The sequence below is a fragment of the Accipiter gentilis genome, chromosome 10 (assembly GCF_929443795.1).
Source record: "Accipiter gentilis chromosome 10, bAccGen1.1, whole genome shotgun sequence".
NCBI classification, from domain to species: domain Eukaryota; kingdom Metazoa; phylum Chordata; class Aves; order Accipitriformes; family Accipitridae; genus Astur; species Astur gentilis.
Window position 1 is genome coordinate 31437442 of NC_064889.1, and position 20912 is coordinate 31458353.

The following is a 20912-nucleotide window of genomic DNA, read 5'->3' on the forward strand; positions in this document are numbered from 1 at the left end:
TAGTGGGCATCGCTGTGGGCCGGAATGGCTCCTGGGTCCCTTCTTAAGTCACTTTTACTAATTTACCCTTTTCTGTAGCTTTTTAACCAGTGTGTTGCAACGCCACCCATCAGAGTGTCTTCTCAAGTGGAGACTTAATCACTTAATGATTTAATCACCTGGTCCCTGCCAGCCACGGAGGCTGGTTGCCCACCTGAGTCACTCGCCACGTCCATGCGCTGGGAGTCCTGACTCAAGAGGATAGTGTCTAGGTGCTTATGGCTTCCTACACCCTGTGTGGTACCAGCACCGAAGCTGGTAGCACAGGGCAGTCTGGGGTCTGCAAGACCATCTGCATCATGCTTTTGCCATGTGGGTAATAATTTCGAGGTGTTTTAGAAATATTAGTGAACCAAACCAAATCTGCAGTCCTGTGGGAGGCGCAGAGAAGATTTATTTCTCTCCTCCCCTTATGAAAGGAAACTGGAGCACAGACCTGAGGCAAAAGCTGCAGAGAGCCTGTGGCAGAGCCAGTAATGCAATCTGCTGGGCTGGATACCCTGTATTTTATGTAATTTTCTGTACAAGTATGAAATAAATATAAGGGACGTAAAATATACTGGTCTGATCTGGAAGCATTTTGCTGAGGGTTAATGGTTATATAAACCAAAGTGTAATGGAAAGTCAAAGCTAAAACCTTTCTAGAACTGCATTATAGGGACTTGAAATCTGGGATTTTGAATTAATCTGAATGTGGATTTTATTTTTTTCTATTCTTAGTCCCGACTTTGCTTTTGCATGTTCATTTGTGGTAATTGAGGGGTTTGCTGCATCAGTCTCAGTCCGTTTTGTAGCTTACTGCTTATGAGTGAAATGCTGCCTGAAAAACTCTGGTTAATGTCAGAGCCCTGAACTTGCATTTATCCCCAGATTTTCTGCATAACTCAGCTTTTGGTACTGTTTGCACAGTTCAGGAAAGTACTGCATATTGACAGCACGTTGCTAGCGTTATCTTCTACATGCGATTTGTGTCAGACCATGCAATCTATTGCAACTTCTTTTGAATGCTGTTTGTAAAGTCAGAAAAAGACTTTATTTGCGCATAAACCATTCATAACCTGACCCAGGATAGCGTGAGAGTGAGGCTACAACAGGAGATTGTCATTATATGTGTTTGTATATGTTTATTTATATATATGTATTGCAACAAGGTTGGTTTATTGATAAAGAAAAGTGTGAAACCTCCTCGCACAAGCACAGGGAGGGGATCCAGCAACCCTGATTTCTCTCTCACATTGGATGACTGGTAGCTTAGGGAAAGGTGCTTTTAAATTGTCCCCTGCCTTCATTACTCCAGGTGTAAGAGGGGATCTGAATTTCTCAGGCTGTTTTGAAGCTGTTAGTGTACTCGCAAAGTTCCACCAGCATGTGTAGCATTGCTTGCTGCCTGCACTGCCAGTGAGTTCCCCATCTCAGCCCCACATTTTTGACCCCACTAAGGGGCTCGGTGCAGTTGGGAGCACCTTGTTGTTGAGGATGGGATAGAGATATCCTGCTCTGGCCCTGCAGCAGGGGTGCAGCTCCCTTCCCCTTCTGCTGCGGGACCTTTAGGTTTAATATACAGTGCATGGATACCTTATAGATACATGAAGAACATCCTACTTGTCCCTGTAACTGAGCCTTTCGTTCGCTAAAATGCCTCCACTTCTGTTATGGATGGCAGCAGCTATTCAACAGCATCACGAATGGTAGGTTCGGATAAGCCAAACCCAGGTGGCCCCATGGTAACGTGGGTGAACATGCTCTTTGCACTTGAGTGGGGCCAGAAAACTGCCGCGAGCATCCTGCTGCCTGGTGACGGAGGTCTGGGAAGCTTTAAGGGCTGTGAGCGGTTAATGCTGTGTTGGGTTTCTAAGGGCTCCTTGAAAGATGAGACCTGCAGCCTCCCCCTCTTTCCTCCTTGGGAACAGGAGGTGACCATCTGGTAGCAGTTTAGAGAAAGTCAGTGCTCTCAAACGGTACCATTGTATCGTGTGAAATAACGGGGCGCCTGACTGCCCTAGTCCCATAAGGCTCTTATGTGTCAAAAAAACCAAGAAAAGCTTTCCGTGCTTAAGCAAGCAAGCAAATGTAACCCCTGGGTTACGGAGACCACATGAGGGGCAGAGGATGTTTAATGGGAAGCAGTTGGGCACGGCGGCCGCGGTAGAGCCCGAGGCTCCGGTTGCGAAGCAGGTCCCGAAGGAGCCAGCATCCCTCGCTGTTTATTTTGGTCTCCTCCCGAGCTCTGTGCATAGAGGTTTCCTTGTATAAAGCATCCCCTCGACTGTTACTTGGGTATTCTGTTTAAAAAGGGAAGAAAGAAGGAGCAGATGTTCATTCATTGACCCCCCCGGGGAGCCCAGAGCTGGGCTGTGGAGTGGGATAAGCTGAGGTGGATGGTGTGTTGTGCAACGTTGGCACTTCCCACTGGGAGATGTGGAGTCCTTGGGCAGGAGCCAGAGCCCTTCACAGCATCTGAGAACCCTTGGCTTGGCTGGGACCCCCAAGGAGGGACTCGCCTTCTGGGAGAGGAGCGTGTAGATAGGAGGCCCCGGCTGTGCCACTGGCTTATGACTTCTCTGGAAAACTCTTGGCTGTCATATGAGCTACTGGGATTTGAACCAGACCTCTGCCCTCTCTTCCCAATTTGCAAGATCCCTAAAGAGCAGCTTTAACTGGTGGCGTGTGACCTGCTGGTGCCTAGCCATGGGGTGACTGGGAGGACGCAACGGCCGCACTGTGCAGACATCCCCAGTCCTGCAACACAAAATAGAAAGACACAGAAATATTTTGCTACTTCTCAGGCCCTGCACTTGCTTGGGGAGCATTCAAGCCGGGGATGAAGGCATGCATTTCTTGCTCCAAAGCACCTGGCTGGCCCAGACAACATTTGGGTCAAGACTGTGGGTTTGTAGGAGCTGCTGCTGTTGTGCACAGCCAGCAGAGCTGCCCGCAGCAGGTACCATCTCAGAAAGCCTATGCCTCCCTCATCTGCTAGGATTAATACTGGTATTTTTTAAAGCTGGCCCTGCCTGGCTGGCCCTGCAGAGCGGGGCCATTGCTGCATGATGCTGAGCAAAATGCCACTACCTTGAGAGGTTTGCAAAGGTCTGGTCCCCAAAGGGACACAGCAGTGAGCAGTTCCCAGCCCAGGCCCATTAGTTATGGGCAGAGGCTGGCAGGCGCAGTGGTTGCATCTGAAAGGAAGCGCTTGGGAATCTCATTTTAGGGGATTTTGAGCTTTCTCTGCTGTGGGAGGGGAGCCGCTGCCTTCAGCAATGGTGGATTGAGCCAGAGCTGCCTGAATTGGTTTGGAATCAGTTAAAAGGAAGAGCGTGTGGATGGTAACGTTGTTTTGTGCTCACGCCCCATGGCTCACGCACCTCCAGAGGAAGAGAAGGAAGGGCGATGCTCAGCACCTCCGCCTCTTTCCCTGCCAGCTGCCTCTGACACCGGCCAGCAGATCGGATGCTGCTGGTGGGGCTGGGGAAGCCCTGCTACCACCGAAAATCCCCTGGAAAATATAATGGGGATAACCCTGCAGCGTGGCCATCCTGGGCCCTGCGTGGGGCAGGGACACCTTGGCCCAGGGTGTCGGGGATGTGTGGACCTGGAGCCCCACGGGGACCCAAAGCATTAGCCACGACTGCCAGTGTGGGACCCCAGCACCGTGCGGGTGGGAGTGGGGTGCGGGGCCACGTAGCGCTGCCCTGCTTTCGGCTCCTGTTGTTGTAACGAATACGCCAGCTTCCCCACAGGAAGCCGGGAGGAGTGTCATCTGGAGCAGAGGCTGTTTACTTTCCTTTCTTGGCTCTGGGCAGGACAGGCTATTTTTAAGCTTTTTCTCTTTTTTTGAGAGTTGTTTTGCTTCCTGAGGTCTTCTCTCTTCTCCGTGCAAGGAGCAGGAGAGAGGCAATGCTAAGCAGGGGAGCTGCAGCTGCGCTCGGTCCCACCGAGGGCCACCATTGCTGAAGGTGGCATCCCCGAGGATCGTGTTCATGGCAGTGGGTGTCTGTCTCGGAGGTGGAAACACAAACCCTGTTGGTCACGGTCCTTCCCTTTTTGTACCTGGAAAGTTTGACCTTCTCCAGACCATGTTGGACTCAGGACAGTGGCCAAGTGTGCTGGCAGGACAAGCTGGGTACCAAGATCCCTGTACAAACAGAGGCATGAGATGGACATTCCATCCCACAGAGACCCATGGGTGGGAAAGCTCTCAGGTTGTCTCCAGGCAAATCAGTGACACTGTTGGGAAGGGAATGCCACTGGGACCTGGGGGTCCTTGTGGTTTTGCTGTCAGAAACTTTGCTGAGCCATTTCTAACCCTCCCTTGGGGTGACGGTTCCTTGCCCAGCCTCTGGTACCCCCTTACTGCCTGTTAGCTGTTGGGACCGCAGCGCTGGCATGGGAGGCATTATTTAGATGGCTTGAGTCTCCTGTGGCTGTAATCACGGTTTTGCAGCTCTTCCTCAGACTTTTTGAACCCCTTTGTGTCTGGGCTTTGACCTTTCTCTCCTTTCTGCAGCGGGGCCCAGAAAGACCTGGAGAAAAGCCATTTTTGGGTGTTGTATTCAGTCCAGACCTTCAATAAGGGTAGGGGATGGCTGTGCTCCAGAAAGACTGTGCTGGTGGGGTTGGGCTGGTTTACCCCAGGCTTGGGGCACTTCGAGAGGTTTGAAGTCAAAAGAAAGGGCCATATGCAGCAGCTCCAGCATTGCCATCGAGTGACCCACCACCCAGTCACTATTGTCACCATTTCTTTGGCAGTAGCAAGTGGCAGGGGGACTCAGGGGAGCTGAGATGATGGAGGTGGTTCATGCAATGAACCCTGGGGGTCAGCAGGGCTGTTTGTAACCAAAGCCTGTTATTGGGTCAAAAAGAAATCCCCAAACCACTTGGTATTGGGAAATTTCCAGGGGGATGTTGATTTAAGAAAAGATGCTCGCCAGTGTTTCCTTTGCTATCGGGTTCCTTGAGAGAATTTACTTTCAAACTGTTCCTCCAGACACATCTGTCATGAGGTTATTAGGCTGCTTTGTTGAAAGGAATAAATGGAGACTGAGGTGGCTGGCTGGAGGAATGACAAGGAGGTTTTAAGAGCCTGACGTGGACAAAACTGAGATCCCATCCATCAGAGAGCTGGCAGCGCCTGGCCCGGCCGTCTTCTCTGCTGCTCTTGCCCACCCAGTTTTGCTCAAGACTGAGGAAAGGCTCCCCGTCAGGTTGTCCCTTCTGGTCCCTTTGTTTTCCTGCAAAATGCAAAGTGGGCTTGACTGGTGTTTTGTTTTAAGCTTGGCATTTTGGGAAAAAAATAGCTAAGATGTTATTCTGGATTCAGGGTGTGATGGAGAAGGAAAATGATAGAAAAGTCTGTGCTAGGAAGTCTGAGCTCCAGCTCAGTTTTGGAGACCTGAGAGTTATGGACATGTTGGAACAGCTCTCAAGTTTGGGACCTTTTTTGGATTGATTGTTCTGGGGGTGCTGAGAACTGAGACTTAGGCGCAGACCTGCAGTGCACGAGATGTGCCAAGCACAGACCACAGGGCAGATATTGCTGCAGAGAGCATCTCGCCTCTGCAAGTGAGTGGTGACATGGCTGGGGGGGCTCCGCAGGATTCAGAAAACAGAGCAGATAAAATGGAGGAAAAACATCTTTATTTTTCTTTACTGCCTCACTCCCTCCTTCTACCAACGTCTGAACATTTTTGAGATTCAGGACAGACCATTTTGCCACTAGGTGCCCTTCATGGGACCCTTCCTGGGTTTTACATCACGGATGTTATGTGTTGCGCTTCAGTGCTTTCCTCTTCGTAGCCATAAAGTAGCTGTGGTGCTGTTTCCATCAGGTTAATATTGAGGGTCAATCGCTCTATGCATCCCTCCCTGCCCACGCCAGCCAGGACCCTGTCCTCGGGAGCCCATCCTAGGCACCCGTTGCTTCCCAGCGGCTCCCATGCTGAGGTCTGAACCACAACTGGGGGATGTGGGTGTGTGTCCGTGCCCACGTCTGTCTGTCCCTGAGGGGCTCCCAGGAGGGACTTTTGCTGGGTCACTAATACGGAGCATCCTGGGGAGGCCCCTGGTCCCAGCCTCCACAGTGCCCATTCTGGCTGGTTGTGCAGGCTGGCATTCATATTTAGCAGTTTTTTGGGTATTCTCCCCAAAAAAAGGAAAGCAGTCCAAAGCCTGTATCCTAACACTTTAACCCCTGCGTGCCTCCCCCGTTGCAGGGCTTGTCCAACAAGTGAGCCCCAGCTCCGAGGGTCTCCTTTTCCTCACCATCTCCTTTGGGACCCCTCCGAGCTGCTGCCTTGGGACGGGGCCATCGCTGTCCCCATCTCCTGCTGCCCAGAACGGAGGCAGCCGCATCTGTTGCCTGCCCTGCCTCGTGCAGGGGGGTGGCGGGTGTCAGCAGCTGTGTTTGCAATTTACTGTCGGAGCAGAGCCGGGGTGGCTGCCACGTGGACAGCCCCCCCCAGCCCCCCGTCCCGCTGGCTGGACCCAACCATGCCAGATGGCTTCTCTTTGGTGAACGGATGTGTCCGTGGGATGGAGGGTCCCCAGGCCCCCTGGTCCTGCCACGGGGGCTTGAAGCAGCCCCAGGGAGCAAAGGAGGTGCTTACTGCATGGTGGCTCTTCTCCAGCTCCACCCCAGGGGTGGGTGGACATCCCGGGACGAAGGAAGGCTGTCCTCAAGTCTCTGCCCCCACTCTTGGCGTCCTGTGTGATCTCAAGCCGAACAATGGGCACTTGTCTGAGTGCTGCTCTGCTGTGGGGGGGTGACCTGTGTGTCTGCTCTACCACAGCTGAGAGCACGGGGGCAGATCCTGCGTGGTGCTGGGGCTCGGTGAAGGCAGGACTGCTGCCTCTTCAAGCGTAAATCAGAGCATCCAATCTGATGTTGCATCCGTCTCTCTTTGCCTCCTACCTTCCCCGTTGGTAAAATAGGGATGATGATGTTTAGGTTTTAGGATGCCCCTAAGGCTTCCCAGTTGCCTCCTTCCTTGTATTGGGGTCTCATGTCAACATTTTCAAAGCACTTCAGTCTTTGGCTTGAGTGATCTCTAGGTTTGTTTTTAAGGATATGAGCTTCTGTGGCTGACACCTTTGGTTTTCTTGCTGCATTTATATAGATTTGGTGCTCTCCTGTGATTGTTTTCCTGCTCCCAACTTGGATTTCGCTGGCAGCACTCACCGGGAAGCCTGTGTTTATCGGCACATCTTTCGGATGTGAGAGGGAAAGGGAGGTGTTGGGAGTTGGATCGCTGGCTGCCCCCGAGTCCTGTGCCGTGCTCTGCTCTGCCGTGCTGCGATGGGGCCCTCTGCTCCCCTCTGAGCACCGTGGGGTATGGGTGGGATGGAGGGCAGCACAGGGATGGTTCTACTCTGGGGTTTAATTTCCTGGCTCTGGTTCCAGTTTTGTTATCTGGGTTTGTAACTTGTCTGAAGAGGCGAAGCCTGGCCCTCAGTCCCCACCTGCTTTAAATGGGGTTATGAACCCTCAGGTGAAGGAGCAGAAATGGGGTTATGAGCCTCAGGCAGTGTCTGTAAGCATCTCTTGAGATGCTCAGGTGAATGGTAACTAAATTCTGAACTCCTTTTCATGTTTTTCAGCTCTGAAAAGATCTTTTGAGGTCGAGGAGGTAGATCAGTCTTCAAATTCCTCCACCCCACAAAGACGGACCCCAAACCCCCTCCTCAGGTCCACTGTGTCCAGCTCCACGCAGAAGTTTCAGGAACTTGGCGCCAGGAATTCGGAGCCATCTGCCCGACATGCGGAAACCACAGGCCAAAGATCCCCCAAGCCCTCTCTGAGGAGAGTGGAGCTCTCTGGACCCAAACTGTCCGAGCCGGTGTCCAGAAGAACAGAAATCTCCATTGACATCTCATCCAAGCAGGTGGAGAATTCCACCTCAGGGTTGTCGAGGTTTGGCCTCAAAAGAGCAGATGTGCTGGGCCACAAACCCCCCGAGCCCACCCCAAGGAGGACTGAGATCACCCTCGGCAAGCCCCAGGAGCCGGGTCTCCGGAGGGTGGAGGCGCCGGCATCAAAGATACCCGAGATGCCCCAGCGAAGAGCCGAGACGCCCAACGCTCCTGTGCCCGACACGGCTACCAAACGCGTGGAAATTCAGGTAGCGAAGGCTGCCGAGGCCCCAGCCCCACCGGCACGGCAAGTGGAGAGCTCAGAGCCTCCCCTGGCCACCCAGCCTCCCCAGGCAGAGCCAAAGCAGCAGCCAGCGCTGATGGAGAGCCCACCAAAGAGAGAAGAAGGTGAGTACAGCTTCGGGCAGCTGCTTGGGTGAGATACTGACTGATACCTGCCTTTGTCCTTTGTTGCGGGCTCACTGCCCGTGTGGGGACGCTGAGCGTTGTGTGCTGCTCTTTCAGCTCCGGTGGTGATGCCTTTCGAGGCTGGTCTTGAATCTGTGCTCAGATGTGTCTACATACATGGCTGTTATCCTTGGGTTTATCCCGGTTGAAAGAGCTGTCAGTTTGAATCAAAAATGTTATCAAGCCTATAAGGAAATAAAAAAGAAAATGCCAAGAGCCTGGGTGCTTGCAGGAAACAACAGTTCTGCCAACTCAGGCCCCATGTGCAGACACACCGGCCTGTGCAGCATCTAGAAAAGCCTCTGAGGTGCTGGAGAGGCGGTGGTTGGGGAAGCGTTGTTGTGATGGCTTGTTGTTTAGTGTTGTTGGTTATGGTTGTGGGACAGAAACCGCCTCTTCATTAGCAGGAGTCAGGGTTTTTTTGGTCTTGGAGCCAAAGTCTAATAACATCATGAACCAGAGCCACTATTAGACTGGAGCCCTGGCTTATATTAGCTCTATCTTGTTTTCGATTAATCCCATATTAAAGCCAGCTTCCCTCCCCCGCCAGCCATCACTTATTCTCCCTAATGCTTTGGAGATATATTTTTTTTTTCCTCTTTTGGCCTGTTAATTATTTTTCCGTTCCCCATCACCCACGAGCTCTCTCCTGAAAGGGATGCAGCGGTCAGTTGGAGGGCACCACCTCCCCACCCCACCCTGTGCCTCTCCCCATGGGTTGTGGGATGGCGTGCGGTGGCCGAGCCAGGACCTGGGAGGTCTGTGCCTGGGCCCAGAGCTGAGCCACGTGCCCTTGTCCTGCCCTACCAAGGGATGATCCCTTGCTCCTGCTCCAGCTCCTCTCCCTGGGCGCAGCCCTGCGATCACAGGGCAGTAACAGAGTCTCCAGAGAGGCCAGGTTTCAATGTGTGCACATCTAAAATCAAATCAGGAGTCAGTGGTGGAGCTGATACCGAACTCATACGACTTGAGTGGGTTTCTCTCACTGTGCATATGTATGGCTTAAGTGTAGCTTTTCTGAGCTGGGTTTTAAAGAGTGGACAAATGACTCCAGCAGATAGCAGGTTGGTCCATCTCCAGCTGGGCATGGCTCAGCTCTGAGACCCAGCCCAATGATGGGGTTCAGCCTGGGCCTCCCTTACAGGCTCTCCGTCCCCAGCCACTGTATGTGTGGCACCCAGGAGGCCCATCTTCTCCCATGGGTGGGTGCTCAGCCTCATCCTGCTGGGTTTGGGCTGCTCTGGGCTTCCCAAGCTCTGAACTGCAGATGGTTGGGCACTTTAAGAGCAGAAGAAAATCTAAGCTGCTGAATCCCCCAGCTGCCCAGGGCAGGGGGTGCGGAGTGGGAGGGCTCTTTGCATCAAAAAGGACTTCAGAAGCACAGGACAGCTGCTGGGGATGAGTTTTACCCAAGAGCCCAGCTGTCTGGGGTCTGCCTTGCACAGCGAGCCAGCCCTTGGTCCTGGTACAAAAGGGGCTTTCAGTCTAAATGCCTCCAAGAAGAGCCGGGAGACAAAGTTGTAGGAGTAAGGAGGGCTCCAGTTCCTCCTCCTCCTGTGTCAGCACGGACATACAGGCCAGAGTTGCTCCCAGAGCCCATGTCCCCTTCCCGGTTGTCTCCAACCTCCACCATTGCCATGACTTGAGGTTGCCCTGGGTTGCTTTCATGCAGGGCCCTGTTTCAGCGTGCTCCTCCCCTTGGTCCACAACACCCACCCTGGGTGGGTGGATGGCATCTCTCCTTATCGCTGGTGTAAGCACGTGGAGGAGTTTTGGGGAGGCTGCACAGGGACCCTGAGGGAGCCCTGCGGATGGGTGCAAGCATGTTGCCGACACTCGCCAGCTCCACTGCAGCTCTGGCCCCACCACAACCCCCCAAGTGAAAGCACTGGCTCCTCGATGTCTGCAGCAGAGACAACACGTAGTGTAAAGTCCTGCTCCCTCTTGCTGCTCCCAGGGTTTGGGGCACCTAAGAGATGGTGCCGTGGCACTGGAAGTCCCTCGATCCCATTGCTCGGTGGCTCTCCAGCACAAACAGCTGAGCAGGGGATGCAGGCAGCTGCCTCCAGCTGCCTTCAGCCTTGTGCTGGGACTTGCCTTCCCCCAGCTGCTGGGGCTCAGCTGCCTTGCCCTTAACCCCTTGTCCTGCTGCCAAAGGTATGCAGGAGAGCGTGTTGTGCAGGAAGAGGCCGGTCGAAGGAGAAGGGCAATCGCCGAGAGCTCAGCAGTTCAGAGCAAACCACAAAGGAAAGGAGTAATTATAGTGCTGAACGTCGTTAGGACGGCTTGGCTGGTGGCGTGGGCTGAGCCCGCTCCGGAGCTGTGGTTCTCAAGGTAGGAGGAGGGCAGGAGGTGTCTTTGTGGGGCAGAAGAGCAAGAAATATTCCTCCCCATCCCTGTTCTTCCTCTCTGAGTCTTCACACTCTCCTGCATTCCCTGGGGAGCATTGGCTGCACTTCTGTGGGTTTCACATTGAGTTGGGCCATTGGTGATAGGGAGACGGGACATGGGTGCACATCACGGGTGCAGTGTACCACTGCACCAGCATCCTGGGCAAAGCTGGACTTCGTGTCCCCGAGGTGGCTGGTGCTCCCCAGCTGGGACAAGGAAATGTGATGGGATGACTGGGCGATGTGGATTGGTATAGTCAGAGTTGTCCAGAGAAATCTGAGCAGGGTTGTGCAGTGGGTGTAGGCAAGGAGAGAATATGCAAAGGGCAGAAAGAGGCACAAGCAATTAAAAATAAACGTTAAAAAAAAAAAAAAAGGTGAGGGGAGGTGCTGTTTCTGAACCCGCACCCTCAGACACTGCGGTAGGCTGTCTTCACTGCGTAGGACTTACCAAATCTTAACATCCAAATATGACCACCCGTGGGTGGTGATAACCTCTCCCGAGCTCCTGCTGTGGGCAGCGGTTCACTCCTGGCCCTGGAGTGTTGAGCCAGGCTGGAGCTGGCGGCTGAGGCCATTCCTCTCTTGTGCTGGGGAGGCAGGTCTGAGCAGGGCACGCAGTGCCCACGCCAGCGTGGCTGGAGCTGGTTCCTCCCCGTAGTGCCGTGCTGTGGAGCAGGAATGGCAGGAGGGGCTGGGGTGGGTGACAGTGCCCCTGGCTGCCCAGGCTGCCATCCCGCTGTCTTTGCCTGGCAGCTGGGTCCTGCTTTGGTGACCCTTGCTGGTGTAGCTGCTGGCAAGGTGCTGGCTTGCTCAGCCCCCATCATCTCCTGCTTCTGACCCTCTTCCTCCCTGGCTTGTCTGGGAGCAGCGGCTTTGCTTGGGATGTCCCCCATGGCCCTGGGCAGGGCGGCAGCCACACTGGTCTCCTTTCCACTGTGGCTGAGTGAGGCTGCCTGGGAGAGGAAAGGGGAATCTTTGTGGGAGCAGCAATACTTAACCCAGAGACATCCGCCAGCCCTTTGCAAAGGAGGGATCTTGAGGACTTCTCCCGAGCTGGATGGAGGACAGGCAAATCCTCGGGAAGAGCTGCATCGAGTCTGTTGTGGCTAATCCTGCCGCAACCTCCTGCATCAGCATCTCCTTCCGCTAGTGCTTTCCATTGCTGACACTCTGCATGCATGGTTGAATGTCTTGCTCTTCTGTTGTTGTTCATGCCTTGCAACACGGTGGTGGTCGGGGTCGAGAAGAAGACATTGTTGGTCCCAGAAAAGTTAATGTTTTCCACTTTGGTTTAATACTCTGTCTCTGCTCCCCCCAAATCTGAACCTGTTTGTATGTGGGGCAAAGGCTCAATTCTGGGATCTCAGGTGATGGCTTAAAAGCAATCCTAGATGAGAAGTGAAAGCCAGTGTGATCTGATGATCCTTTTTGTCTTGGCACAAGCTGCTGTGGTCACGTTGCCCAGGCCCCCAGGGACAGCATACTGCCAGCAAGGCAGGCTCTCGTCCACGGCTCTGCTGCCTGCTCCTGCCTTCACCCCGTTTTCCTGCTTTTGGCAACTGGTAGGACCACGGTTCTCCTTCCCTGTGGTCCTTTCTTGCAAGGATGCTCTGAAGCTTGCTTAGATAAATCAAGGCAGATACAATGAATAATGGAAATGTTCACCTAAAACAGGGACTTGATCTTCCTCTGCAACAGCTATGTCCCACCATAGTGATGTGCAAAATGGTCTGAACCATCTCTGAGCTTTCAGCTTTTTTGGAGTCTTTGTCCCATTGCTGCCTGATGCCCCCATTTGGGACAGCCATGCAGGGTGCCACCCACCTCTTAAAAAGCACCAGGGTCCCCCCTCCTATTTTACTGCGGACTGACCATCAGGAGAGTGAAGCAATTCAACCTTTTCACTCTTTTTTTCAGCCTTGGACCGCTATGGAAAGCCTTTTCTTTAGAACTTGCTATTTTAGAAGCTGCCTTTGAGTTGAGGTAAAATTAAAAAAAAAAATTAAAAAATTCAGATCCACTGAGCTCCTTGTGAAGATGGTATCTAAAAACCAGGGACCGGTTGCTCTGTGTTGGGGAAGCCATGGTGTGGGCTGCAGCCCAGTGGCCCCCGGCCAACCTCAAGCCTCCATCCTGCCATGGACACCCAGGGACGGAGAAGCAAAACCACCCGAGCCTTCAGGCGACTTTTCTTCTGTGCTGTCCTGCAAGGGTGACGCCAGGCGCGGGATTGGGCCGCCTTGCTGGAGCTGAGGGTTAGAGGGATTTGGATGACTATTAACACAGTGACGCTCCCTGCAATGAAGAGGCCAGGGCTGAGTGGAGACGCAGTGAGTAATCATTTCCAGCTCCCTAAGCTGCACTGCAATTTAACTGTACAAAGAGATTAAAGCTGTAGGGAAACATTTCCTTAAAACCAGCTGACACATTTGGGCTAGATTACGGGTAGTCTTTTTTTTTGTTGGTTTCTTTTTTTTTTTTTTAATGGGGAAGTGCCTACAGCCTGAGATACCAAATGGAGGGGTTGAGTGGGAAAAGCAGAGTCCCAGTTCGTGAACTCAGGTGCCAAAAATGAGATAATTTGGAAAAATGGAGACCTGCAGCGCCAGTGACTTGGAACGAAGGAGCAGGAGCGTGTGCGGGGGAGATAATTGAGTCCCATCGCAGAGACGCTGCCTGATCCGGGACACCACATGCATGGCCTCCTGCCTGCATGGGGAGGGCAGCATCGGGGCTGGGTGCTTTCTGCTTTTCCCTCCCACCCTGTTCTCTGTCCCTGGCTGTGCGTGGAGCGGCCAGCACACCTCAGTTCCTTTTGGGGTGTATTTTGGGCACCGAGGATGTCAGGGAAGGAGGCCAGGTGATGTAGATGTGATGGAACTTCTGCTGCACATCTTTGCCCCCCAGGAATGCTGTTCGCAAACTCATTACATCACGTTCAGCTCCAGTCACATTGGCGTTCACGTGTCCCCTTCTTTGTGTCTGTGTGGGTGCAGTTTATATGGATGCCATCATGGTCCCACGTGGGTGCTCAAGCCACGCAGCATACGCCCCAGGCAGCAAGCCTGCCTGCCCCCAGTCTCCAGTGCAGGCAGCCAGACCCAGGAGCAATCACACAGAGAATTCATTTGCCCTGTTGGAAGTCCCTGAGGGCCCATAGGAAAAGCAGTGATCTCCCCAGTGGAGATTCATTATGGGAAGGAATATTTTCCCATAGGAAGCGTTATGGTTCCCACTTCCCTTCCCTGCCTTGTGTCGTTTGAGACCAGGAGAGGGCAAACCTGTGGATGCTGAGCTGCAGAGTCCTCCTGGCGCTGGGCTTAATGTCAGGTCTCTTCCATTGCTAGGTTGGGTCTGTGGGCTAGACTGTGCATCAATGACATTCCTTCCTGCACCTTGCAGGAAGCATCTAAGGCTGAACATGTCTCTGTAGAGGTCAAAGCCTCCTGTTCCAGGCAGAAGGTGACCAACTGCACAGCACCTGGAGTGTTGACTCTCTGCAGCCTTGTGGGGTCTCTGCTCATTGTGTTGGGGTGTGAGCCCTGTGCAGCTGCAAGACCCTTCTGGCTCTGCACCTCCATGCATGCAAACCAGGGCAGCCCCTGCGCAGAGAATTGCCTTTGCTGCGCTGAGAAACAAGGGTGAGCGCTCCTGCCTGCTGCTGGGTTTGCATATGTATAAATGACTCTGGAAGGCGATGGGAGATGCAGCCCTGGCTGAGGGTGGCGTGTACAAACCAGACCCAAGAGTTTCTCTGTTTACCTTGTGGTATCTGCATGTCTGGAGCCCATGGCAGTCGTGCTGGGGAACATGCTCCCCGCCTGTCAACTCCCTTGGCAACTTCAAGCTTTCTCACATTTAGGTTAATCATCCTACAGGCTGATAAGGCAAATAAAATCCGTTATCTTGACCAAGATAAAACAAAGAGGTTGCTTTGATCTCCTGCAGTAAGGCCTGGCCACTCATTTTGTGACTTCTCTGCTGTCTGCCGGGGGAGGGAAGCAATGGCCATGGTGATGAACCTTCTGTAGTTGAGAAATCATTTTCTTCTAAACTATTTCTAGACCTCTGTCCCTGCCCGAGATGTTTCTGTTGGCCAGTAGTTGAAGGGACACCATAGGCTGGGTACAGTGCCAATTCCATAAACTCTGTAAGAGGACTTGAGGAACTGAACTGAGATTATAGAGAGATAACTTTGTTTTTAGAAGATCAAACATTGTTGAGAGCAAAAAAGATAACTTGACAGCAAGCCAGTTGTGTTCTTTACTCCTCCAGCAAACAAACAGACGCACGGACACTTTTGTGTTGTCCAAGATGCTGCAATGAAGCTGAAGTGAATGTGGCTATAAATGGAAGAAGCAGCTGGTCTTGGATTGCCGCCTGTGCTCAGACTTCTTTGGGCCCAATTTTTCTTACATCTGTTACAGGTTTTAAAGGAGGGACTTGGGGAGCGGGCAGCTTTTCTTCGGGTTAGTTGAATTTGGGCCATTTGTTTTGTTGGTCTCCTGAATGGGTCTCTGCGCAGAAGTTCCCTGGATTCCTGTAGGGTCACATGCATAAATATTTTACTCTCTTGAATTGCTTCATTTTGTCTTGGCATGAAGATAGTACTGGACGTATTGAGAGACAAAACTGGACCAAAGGGTCTGGTCCAAAACGTTTTGCAAACAACAAAACTTTGCAGATGTTTATGCATTTATGAAAAACAGATAGTTTTAACAAGCCATCTAAGGTTGCTGTGCCACCTCAGGAGTGACAGCATGGGGATTTTTGGTTGCTTGGCTCCTCCTTGACTTGTATTGTCTACAGTTTCTTCTGTGTGGAAGCAGTGGGTTGGTTTTTGCATAGCAAAGGCAATTTGTACGACAGGGATGAAGAAGGACTGAAATGAAGCATCTTTCAATACCTTGAAGTTCAAAGATTGTTGATGCTTTAGAAAATATGGGCATAACCTTGGATTAATGTTTAGCTTTTCAACCCAGGAGACAGTGTCCAGGTTATGTCTGAGTTGAGTGGTCTTACCAGCCCCTGGGTATTCCCTGAAGTCTGCAGAGGCTTTCCATGGTGCAGCTCCAGCGTGGTCCCTGGCTAGTGTTTCCAAGGGGTCCAGAAATATTTAGTGGGAGCTGAGCACCTACCTCCTTTTGTCTCTTTGTGGATTCAACCTTTGTCCTACTATGAGCAAGACCTTTGCAGAGAATGCTCCCAGTGGATCCCTTGCATGTGTCTTCATCCATACGTACTGCATGGCGTTCACCCTGGTTCACTTGAGATGTCTGTACTTGAGATAATCACCTGGATGCCTCCCTTAGGCTGGTGTGAATTGTGTCCTCAAAGGGTTTATTTTTTTCTGCTGAATGTAAAGAGAGCCTATGCAATCAGTTCAGCTGGAGACTTCTCCATTTGAGCGAGACAAATTTTACCCTCCTATATTATTACCAGAGCCAAAGAGATGGAGGTGAAAAGGAATGTTGCAGCAGGACAGAACTGCAAGACACTAATCCCTTGTTATCAATAGTGCGTGACAGCTCCCCAGCAAACCTCATCCCCTTGTGTAAGGTTGTTCTGCAAACAGGTCGCTGTGGACAATCATTTACTTAAGTGCATGGGTCAGACTGTCTTTGATGCTTATCAATAGGACTTCAACTTTTTATGATGGCTCTGTCTTCTCCCCTCTCCTGCTCACTTGCTGTGCATGGAGTGGGACAGACATTCCTTCCCTCTTTCAAAGAAAAGCTTCGTTTGGGGAGATCTCAGGGGAAGAAGATTAGATGGGAATCCAAAAGGGTACGGTGCCTAGGACGAGAGAGCAGCGATAAAAGTTAATGATACATAAGCTCTTGAAAGGAGCTTTCTCAGTTACAACTGTATGGTAGCTCACAAGTCTGAAATTGTAGGGCATTGCTTTCAACTCCAGCATGAATGCACCTGGGGCGTATTTCATGTGTGACGGGTAGAGCTGGAGGGAAATCACAGGTATTGCCCTACCCACCTTGGGCTGGAGCCCCTGCCTGTATTTGCTTCCCCTGCATGTTACAACTTTGGATGGGAATTTTTGTTTGCTTGTTATTTGCTCTAATTTGGGAGGCCGTGCTGCTTTCTACTGATGCATCAAAGTAGTGGTGTCCTCTGAAACCTTCTCTGCATCTCTGGTACATGGAAATACAGGATGAGTCCCTGGTTACAGTCTCTGAAGCTACAAATGCATGGGCTCATGCTGTTACGGTGTAGAGGTTGCTGTCCTCCATCACACGCGTGACGTACTTGGGGCATTCTTTGCTCCCATTTGTAGTGGAAGTAAGTTCAGGGACCAAGAGCCAGAAAAACACTGAGAAGATGACAAAAGTTTGGATGGCAGGAGAGCCTAGTCAGGATCCTGCCTTTGCTGTTCGCTTGCTCGTTGTCCTGGGCGAACCCCTCCACCCACTCCAGTTTCTCCTTTTATAACAAGGAGCTGGTGAATGTGGCAAGGTGCCTCGAGTTTCGTCCTTGCATTGAGTCCTTTCTTTTTTGAGGTTCAGCTGGTGATAAGGAAATTGCTGGTCCTGGTCACAGAGGTGCAGTGGGGTTGTGCAGGATGGGAGAAGCTGCTTTGCCCAGCGTACTGCTGTGGCTCTATAAAGAGAGAGGTTCTCAGCTGTCCAGGAGGAGAGGGAGGGTATCAAATGTTTCTGTATCAAAACCTTCTCCAGTCTACTGTGCTCTTCAGTCTCCTTTCTCCTAAATTTGAAAAATCTGTAGTTTGGAGGGGAAAAAAGGATTTGGAAGGCAAACTTTGGATGTGTGGGGAGCAGATGTGGGGATGGATGCTGCCTCCTGATTTATGAGTGATGGAGACTGCTGACACTGAGGGAGGTGGGGCGGGCACTGGCGGGTGTTTGGATGCTCTTTGCCTCATGTCCTCCTCCCCTGCTTCCATCTTGTGCAGATAGGAAGGAGAGTGGAGATTACCTTGGAGTTGACCAGATTTGTCCTGGGAAAAAGGAGTAGTTCTGAGCAGCTTTTCTGATAAAACATAATTGTTTAGACAAACTCTGGCTGAACTCGCTTCCTCCTGCAGCCCAACGTGCAGATAAAGGGGGTGGAAGTGGGAGGCCAAGTTCACAAGCTGCCGAGGCCCTCCCTGGGGTCACGCTGCCCCCAAGATCCCCTGTTCACCCATTTTGGTGGCCTTGGAGAAGACAAGATGATGCAGTTGAGTTCTGAGGATGATGCCCAGGTCGTAGGTAGTTCAGTACTCTGGAAGAGACCTTGATAACGCAGCACATCAGTGCTGGGAGAAGGGAGAATGTGGGTGGTCCTGGAGGGCAGCATTAGATCCATCGTGGTTCATCTGCAGAGGATGCTCAGTGGGATGCGGGAGGTGAATTTGCTCCAGCCGTGCTCTCTCCAAACCTGGCAGTCCTGGGTGTAGGGTGGCTGGGCAGAGCTGTGCCCTAGAGCGATTCCTGCTTGGGCTGGAAACAATGGGACAAGCAGGACTTGGGTGGGATGTGGCCACAGGAGAGGTGTTGTCATGCCCTGTGTGGCTCCTACTGAGGTCTCCAGGAGTAGCATTGTGGAGTCAGATGAAATCTGAGATCCTGCCGTAATTGCCTTAGGGAAATGGTCCTCCTTGCCCTTCTTTGTGTAGTAAATAAAAGTTTATTTACAGCCCAAGAACGTATGCCCTGAGGTTGAGAGGTGAAGTGTTCCTGTGGGGCCCTGAAAGAGCTCTGGGGTTTCCTCTCTGCTTTGTGGCTTCAGTTCCTGGGCAGAAAAGTCTTGCAAAGGAGCAGCTCTGTAGGTGGGAGCTTGGTGAAGTGGAGGCCTTTGCATAGGCCCTGGGGCATGGCTTTGTCTCCCTGTAGCAAGGCCACGTGTCCGTGTGTGTCACCTGGAGAAGAAGAGCTGGGAGGAGATAACCAGTGCTCACAAGTGACATGTGGGCTGGAGCAGCCAGGGACAGCAGCAGGTGATGGGCTGTCATCCGTCTGCCTCCCTGCTTGGCCACCATCATCCAGCATTTCCCCAGAGCCCATGTTTGCGTTGTTGGACCCTGGGGATTTCTTTTCTTTTCTTGTGTTGGGGCTGAAGCTAGTCCTGGTGTCACTAGCAGCCGTGTGTACTCTGCTTGTCCTGCCCCAGGGCTCTCCATCACCATCTGGCACCTCCCTGCCATCCCCTCCCCAGTGATGCCTGGGCACATCTCTCAAGCTCAGGCAGTGCAGTAAAACAAGCTCCTTATTTAAATCCCCATTTGGTTAGAGAGGAAAGCAGTAAGGGCCACAGGTTACGAAGGAGAGGAACAGAGGAGGAAGGAGCGAGAGGAGAGCCTGGCTCTGCTGTCCTCCTGGCCCCATGGCTTCCAGCCCAGTTAGTGCTGCATCTCCTCTGCAAAAAGCCATTGCGGTAGCAGAGGGGATCCCCCAGCTTGTGCTGTTGGCTGTGTCTGCCCTTAGCTTCAGAGCAAGCAGAAAGGAGAGCGTTACCTCCCTCCTCTTCCTGGCTGCCCCTGCTTGGCACCGGCTCCATCCAAAAGTTTTCAGTCTCAGTCCCGCTCTGTCCAAAAATCCCTCGGCACCGCGGCCAGGATCCTCCTCTCTGGAAAAGGGGCTCTCTGGGATGCTGCGCAGGGCTGGACCCCTCCTCTGCGTGTGCGACCTTGGGCACGGGGAGAAAGGATTGGGCTGAGCGGTGACTGCTCATTGCTGAGAGGGTGACATGGGGATGGGGCTGAGCTCCGCTGACCTGGGTCTGTGGGGTTTCCAGCTCTGCCCTGGTACGGCCTGAAATTGCTCTGCGGAGTTTCAAGGAATGAGCATTTGGTTTCTCCTCTGCTCAGAGGAGCAGGAAGGATCTCTTTGGGGTTATTTCAGCCCATTTGTGGGACAGACAGTCTATGGGACAGTTGTTTGAAGAGTGAGCAAACCAAAGCCATCATTTGGGCTCCATTGAAAGAGCAAAGCTGGGAAAGCCTCAAATCGCAGGCTGCAGAGACAAGGGGGGACATGGCTGTGGCTTTCTGCTGGGGAACAGTGCTGCATCCCTTGGGAGGGACACAGAGAACATTCTTTTGAGTTTCTGCTTTTCCTTCTCATTTTTAGACATGCAAAATTAATTTTTCTCTTTTATCGCCTGTGGCAATATTTCTTTTATTGCTCCGCGGCAGTGGGGACTGGATAGAGTTTGCAAACTGAATTTTCCCTCGACAAGCCCCTCCTCTGCTTTCGCACCTCCAGCTGCCAGGCTTGGTTTTAAAACAGCTTGCACCGAGGCTGAAAATATTTGAAGGGCAGAGCAGTGCCTTGCAGGAAATGGCTTAAACTTCCTGCTCCCAAGATGGTGTGAGTGTTAAAACAGAACTGGAGAAATATTAGACATCCTACATCCGGCATGGCAGAGGAGAGTGACCCTGGGGTGATGTGATGGAAAGCCCCTACCCCCCCGCTGCCTGTGCCCAGCAGCTTCCATCAGGACGAGGGGCCCAGCCAGTGCCCCCCCCCCCCGAACCCCCACACCCACGACTTTGTAGGGGAAAAAATGGGCAAATTGTTTCCTACTCCACTGGGCTTTGCTGTGGTTTGGTTTTGTGGGAAATGTGTGGGGAGAGCTGGTCAAAGGTGGGGGGTCAAGTGTCAGCGGAGTGGATTTCAGCAGAACGTGAGTTGGGAAAGCACTGGTTTTGATGAAACATTTGCTACCAGTTTATCTGCCACCTTCCAGCCCGAAGTGAAAGGCGAAAGTCTCAAATAGATAATCAAGATCTGACTAGGTCCCATTTGTTTGGGGCTGGAGCGGGACCTTCCGCATCTGTCAGCGGAAACCACGTTGAGTTATTGGCTTAATCAGAGGCAATTTAATTCTTCTAGCCCGGATGATTTCCCTCTTTGTGCTGGCTGAGCACCATCTACCTGACCAGGCAGGGAATAGCAGCTGGCTGGCTGGCTGGCTGTGCAGGACAGAGATGCACAAGGGTAGAAAAGAAATGAGAGTATTTTTGTGCAGGCAGCGTGGGGAAGGGCAGGCAGTGAGGAGGGGAGGGCAGTGGTTCTGCGGAGCAGGGTGGTCCTCGCTGGAGCTCTCTGATGGGCGTCACATCTTCGGATGCAATTCCGCTCGCTGGGGATTACGGCCCTGTTACGGAAAGCTTCTCCAAAGCCCAGTTTGTTGGCTGGAGCATGG

At 52.4% G+C, this 20912-nt stretch overlaps 1 protein-coding gene across 6 annotated transcripts in view; it reads left to right on the top strand.

The window, feature by feature from the left end:
* SEPTIN9 (septin 9) overlaps positions 1-20912 on the top strand; it is a 153146-nt gene that overhangs the window by 83891 nt on the left and 48343 nt on the right. For all 6 annotated transcript variants that reach the window (XM_049812147.1, XM_049812144.1, XM_049812145.1 and 3 more), the window contains one exon: positions 7636-8295. In XM_049812147.1, the coding sequence (XP_049668104.1) occupies positions 7636-8295 (660 nt within the window). The remainder of the gene's footprint in view (positions 1-7635; positions 8296-20912) is intronic.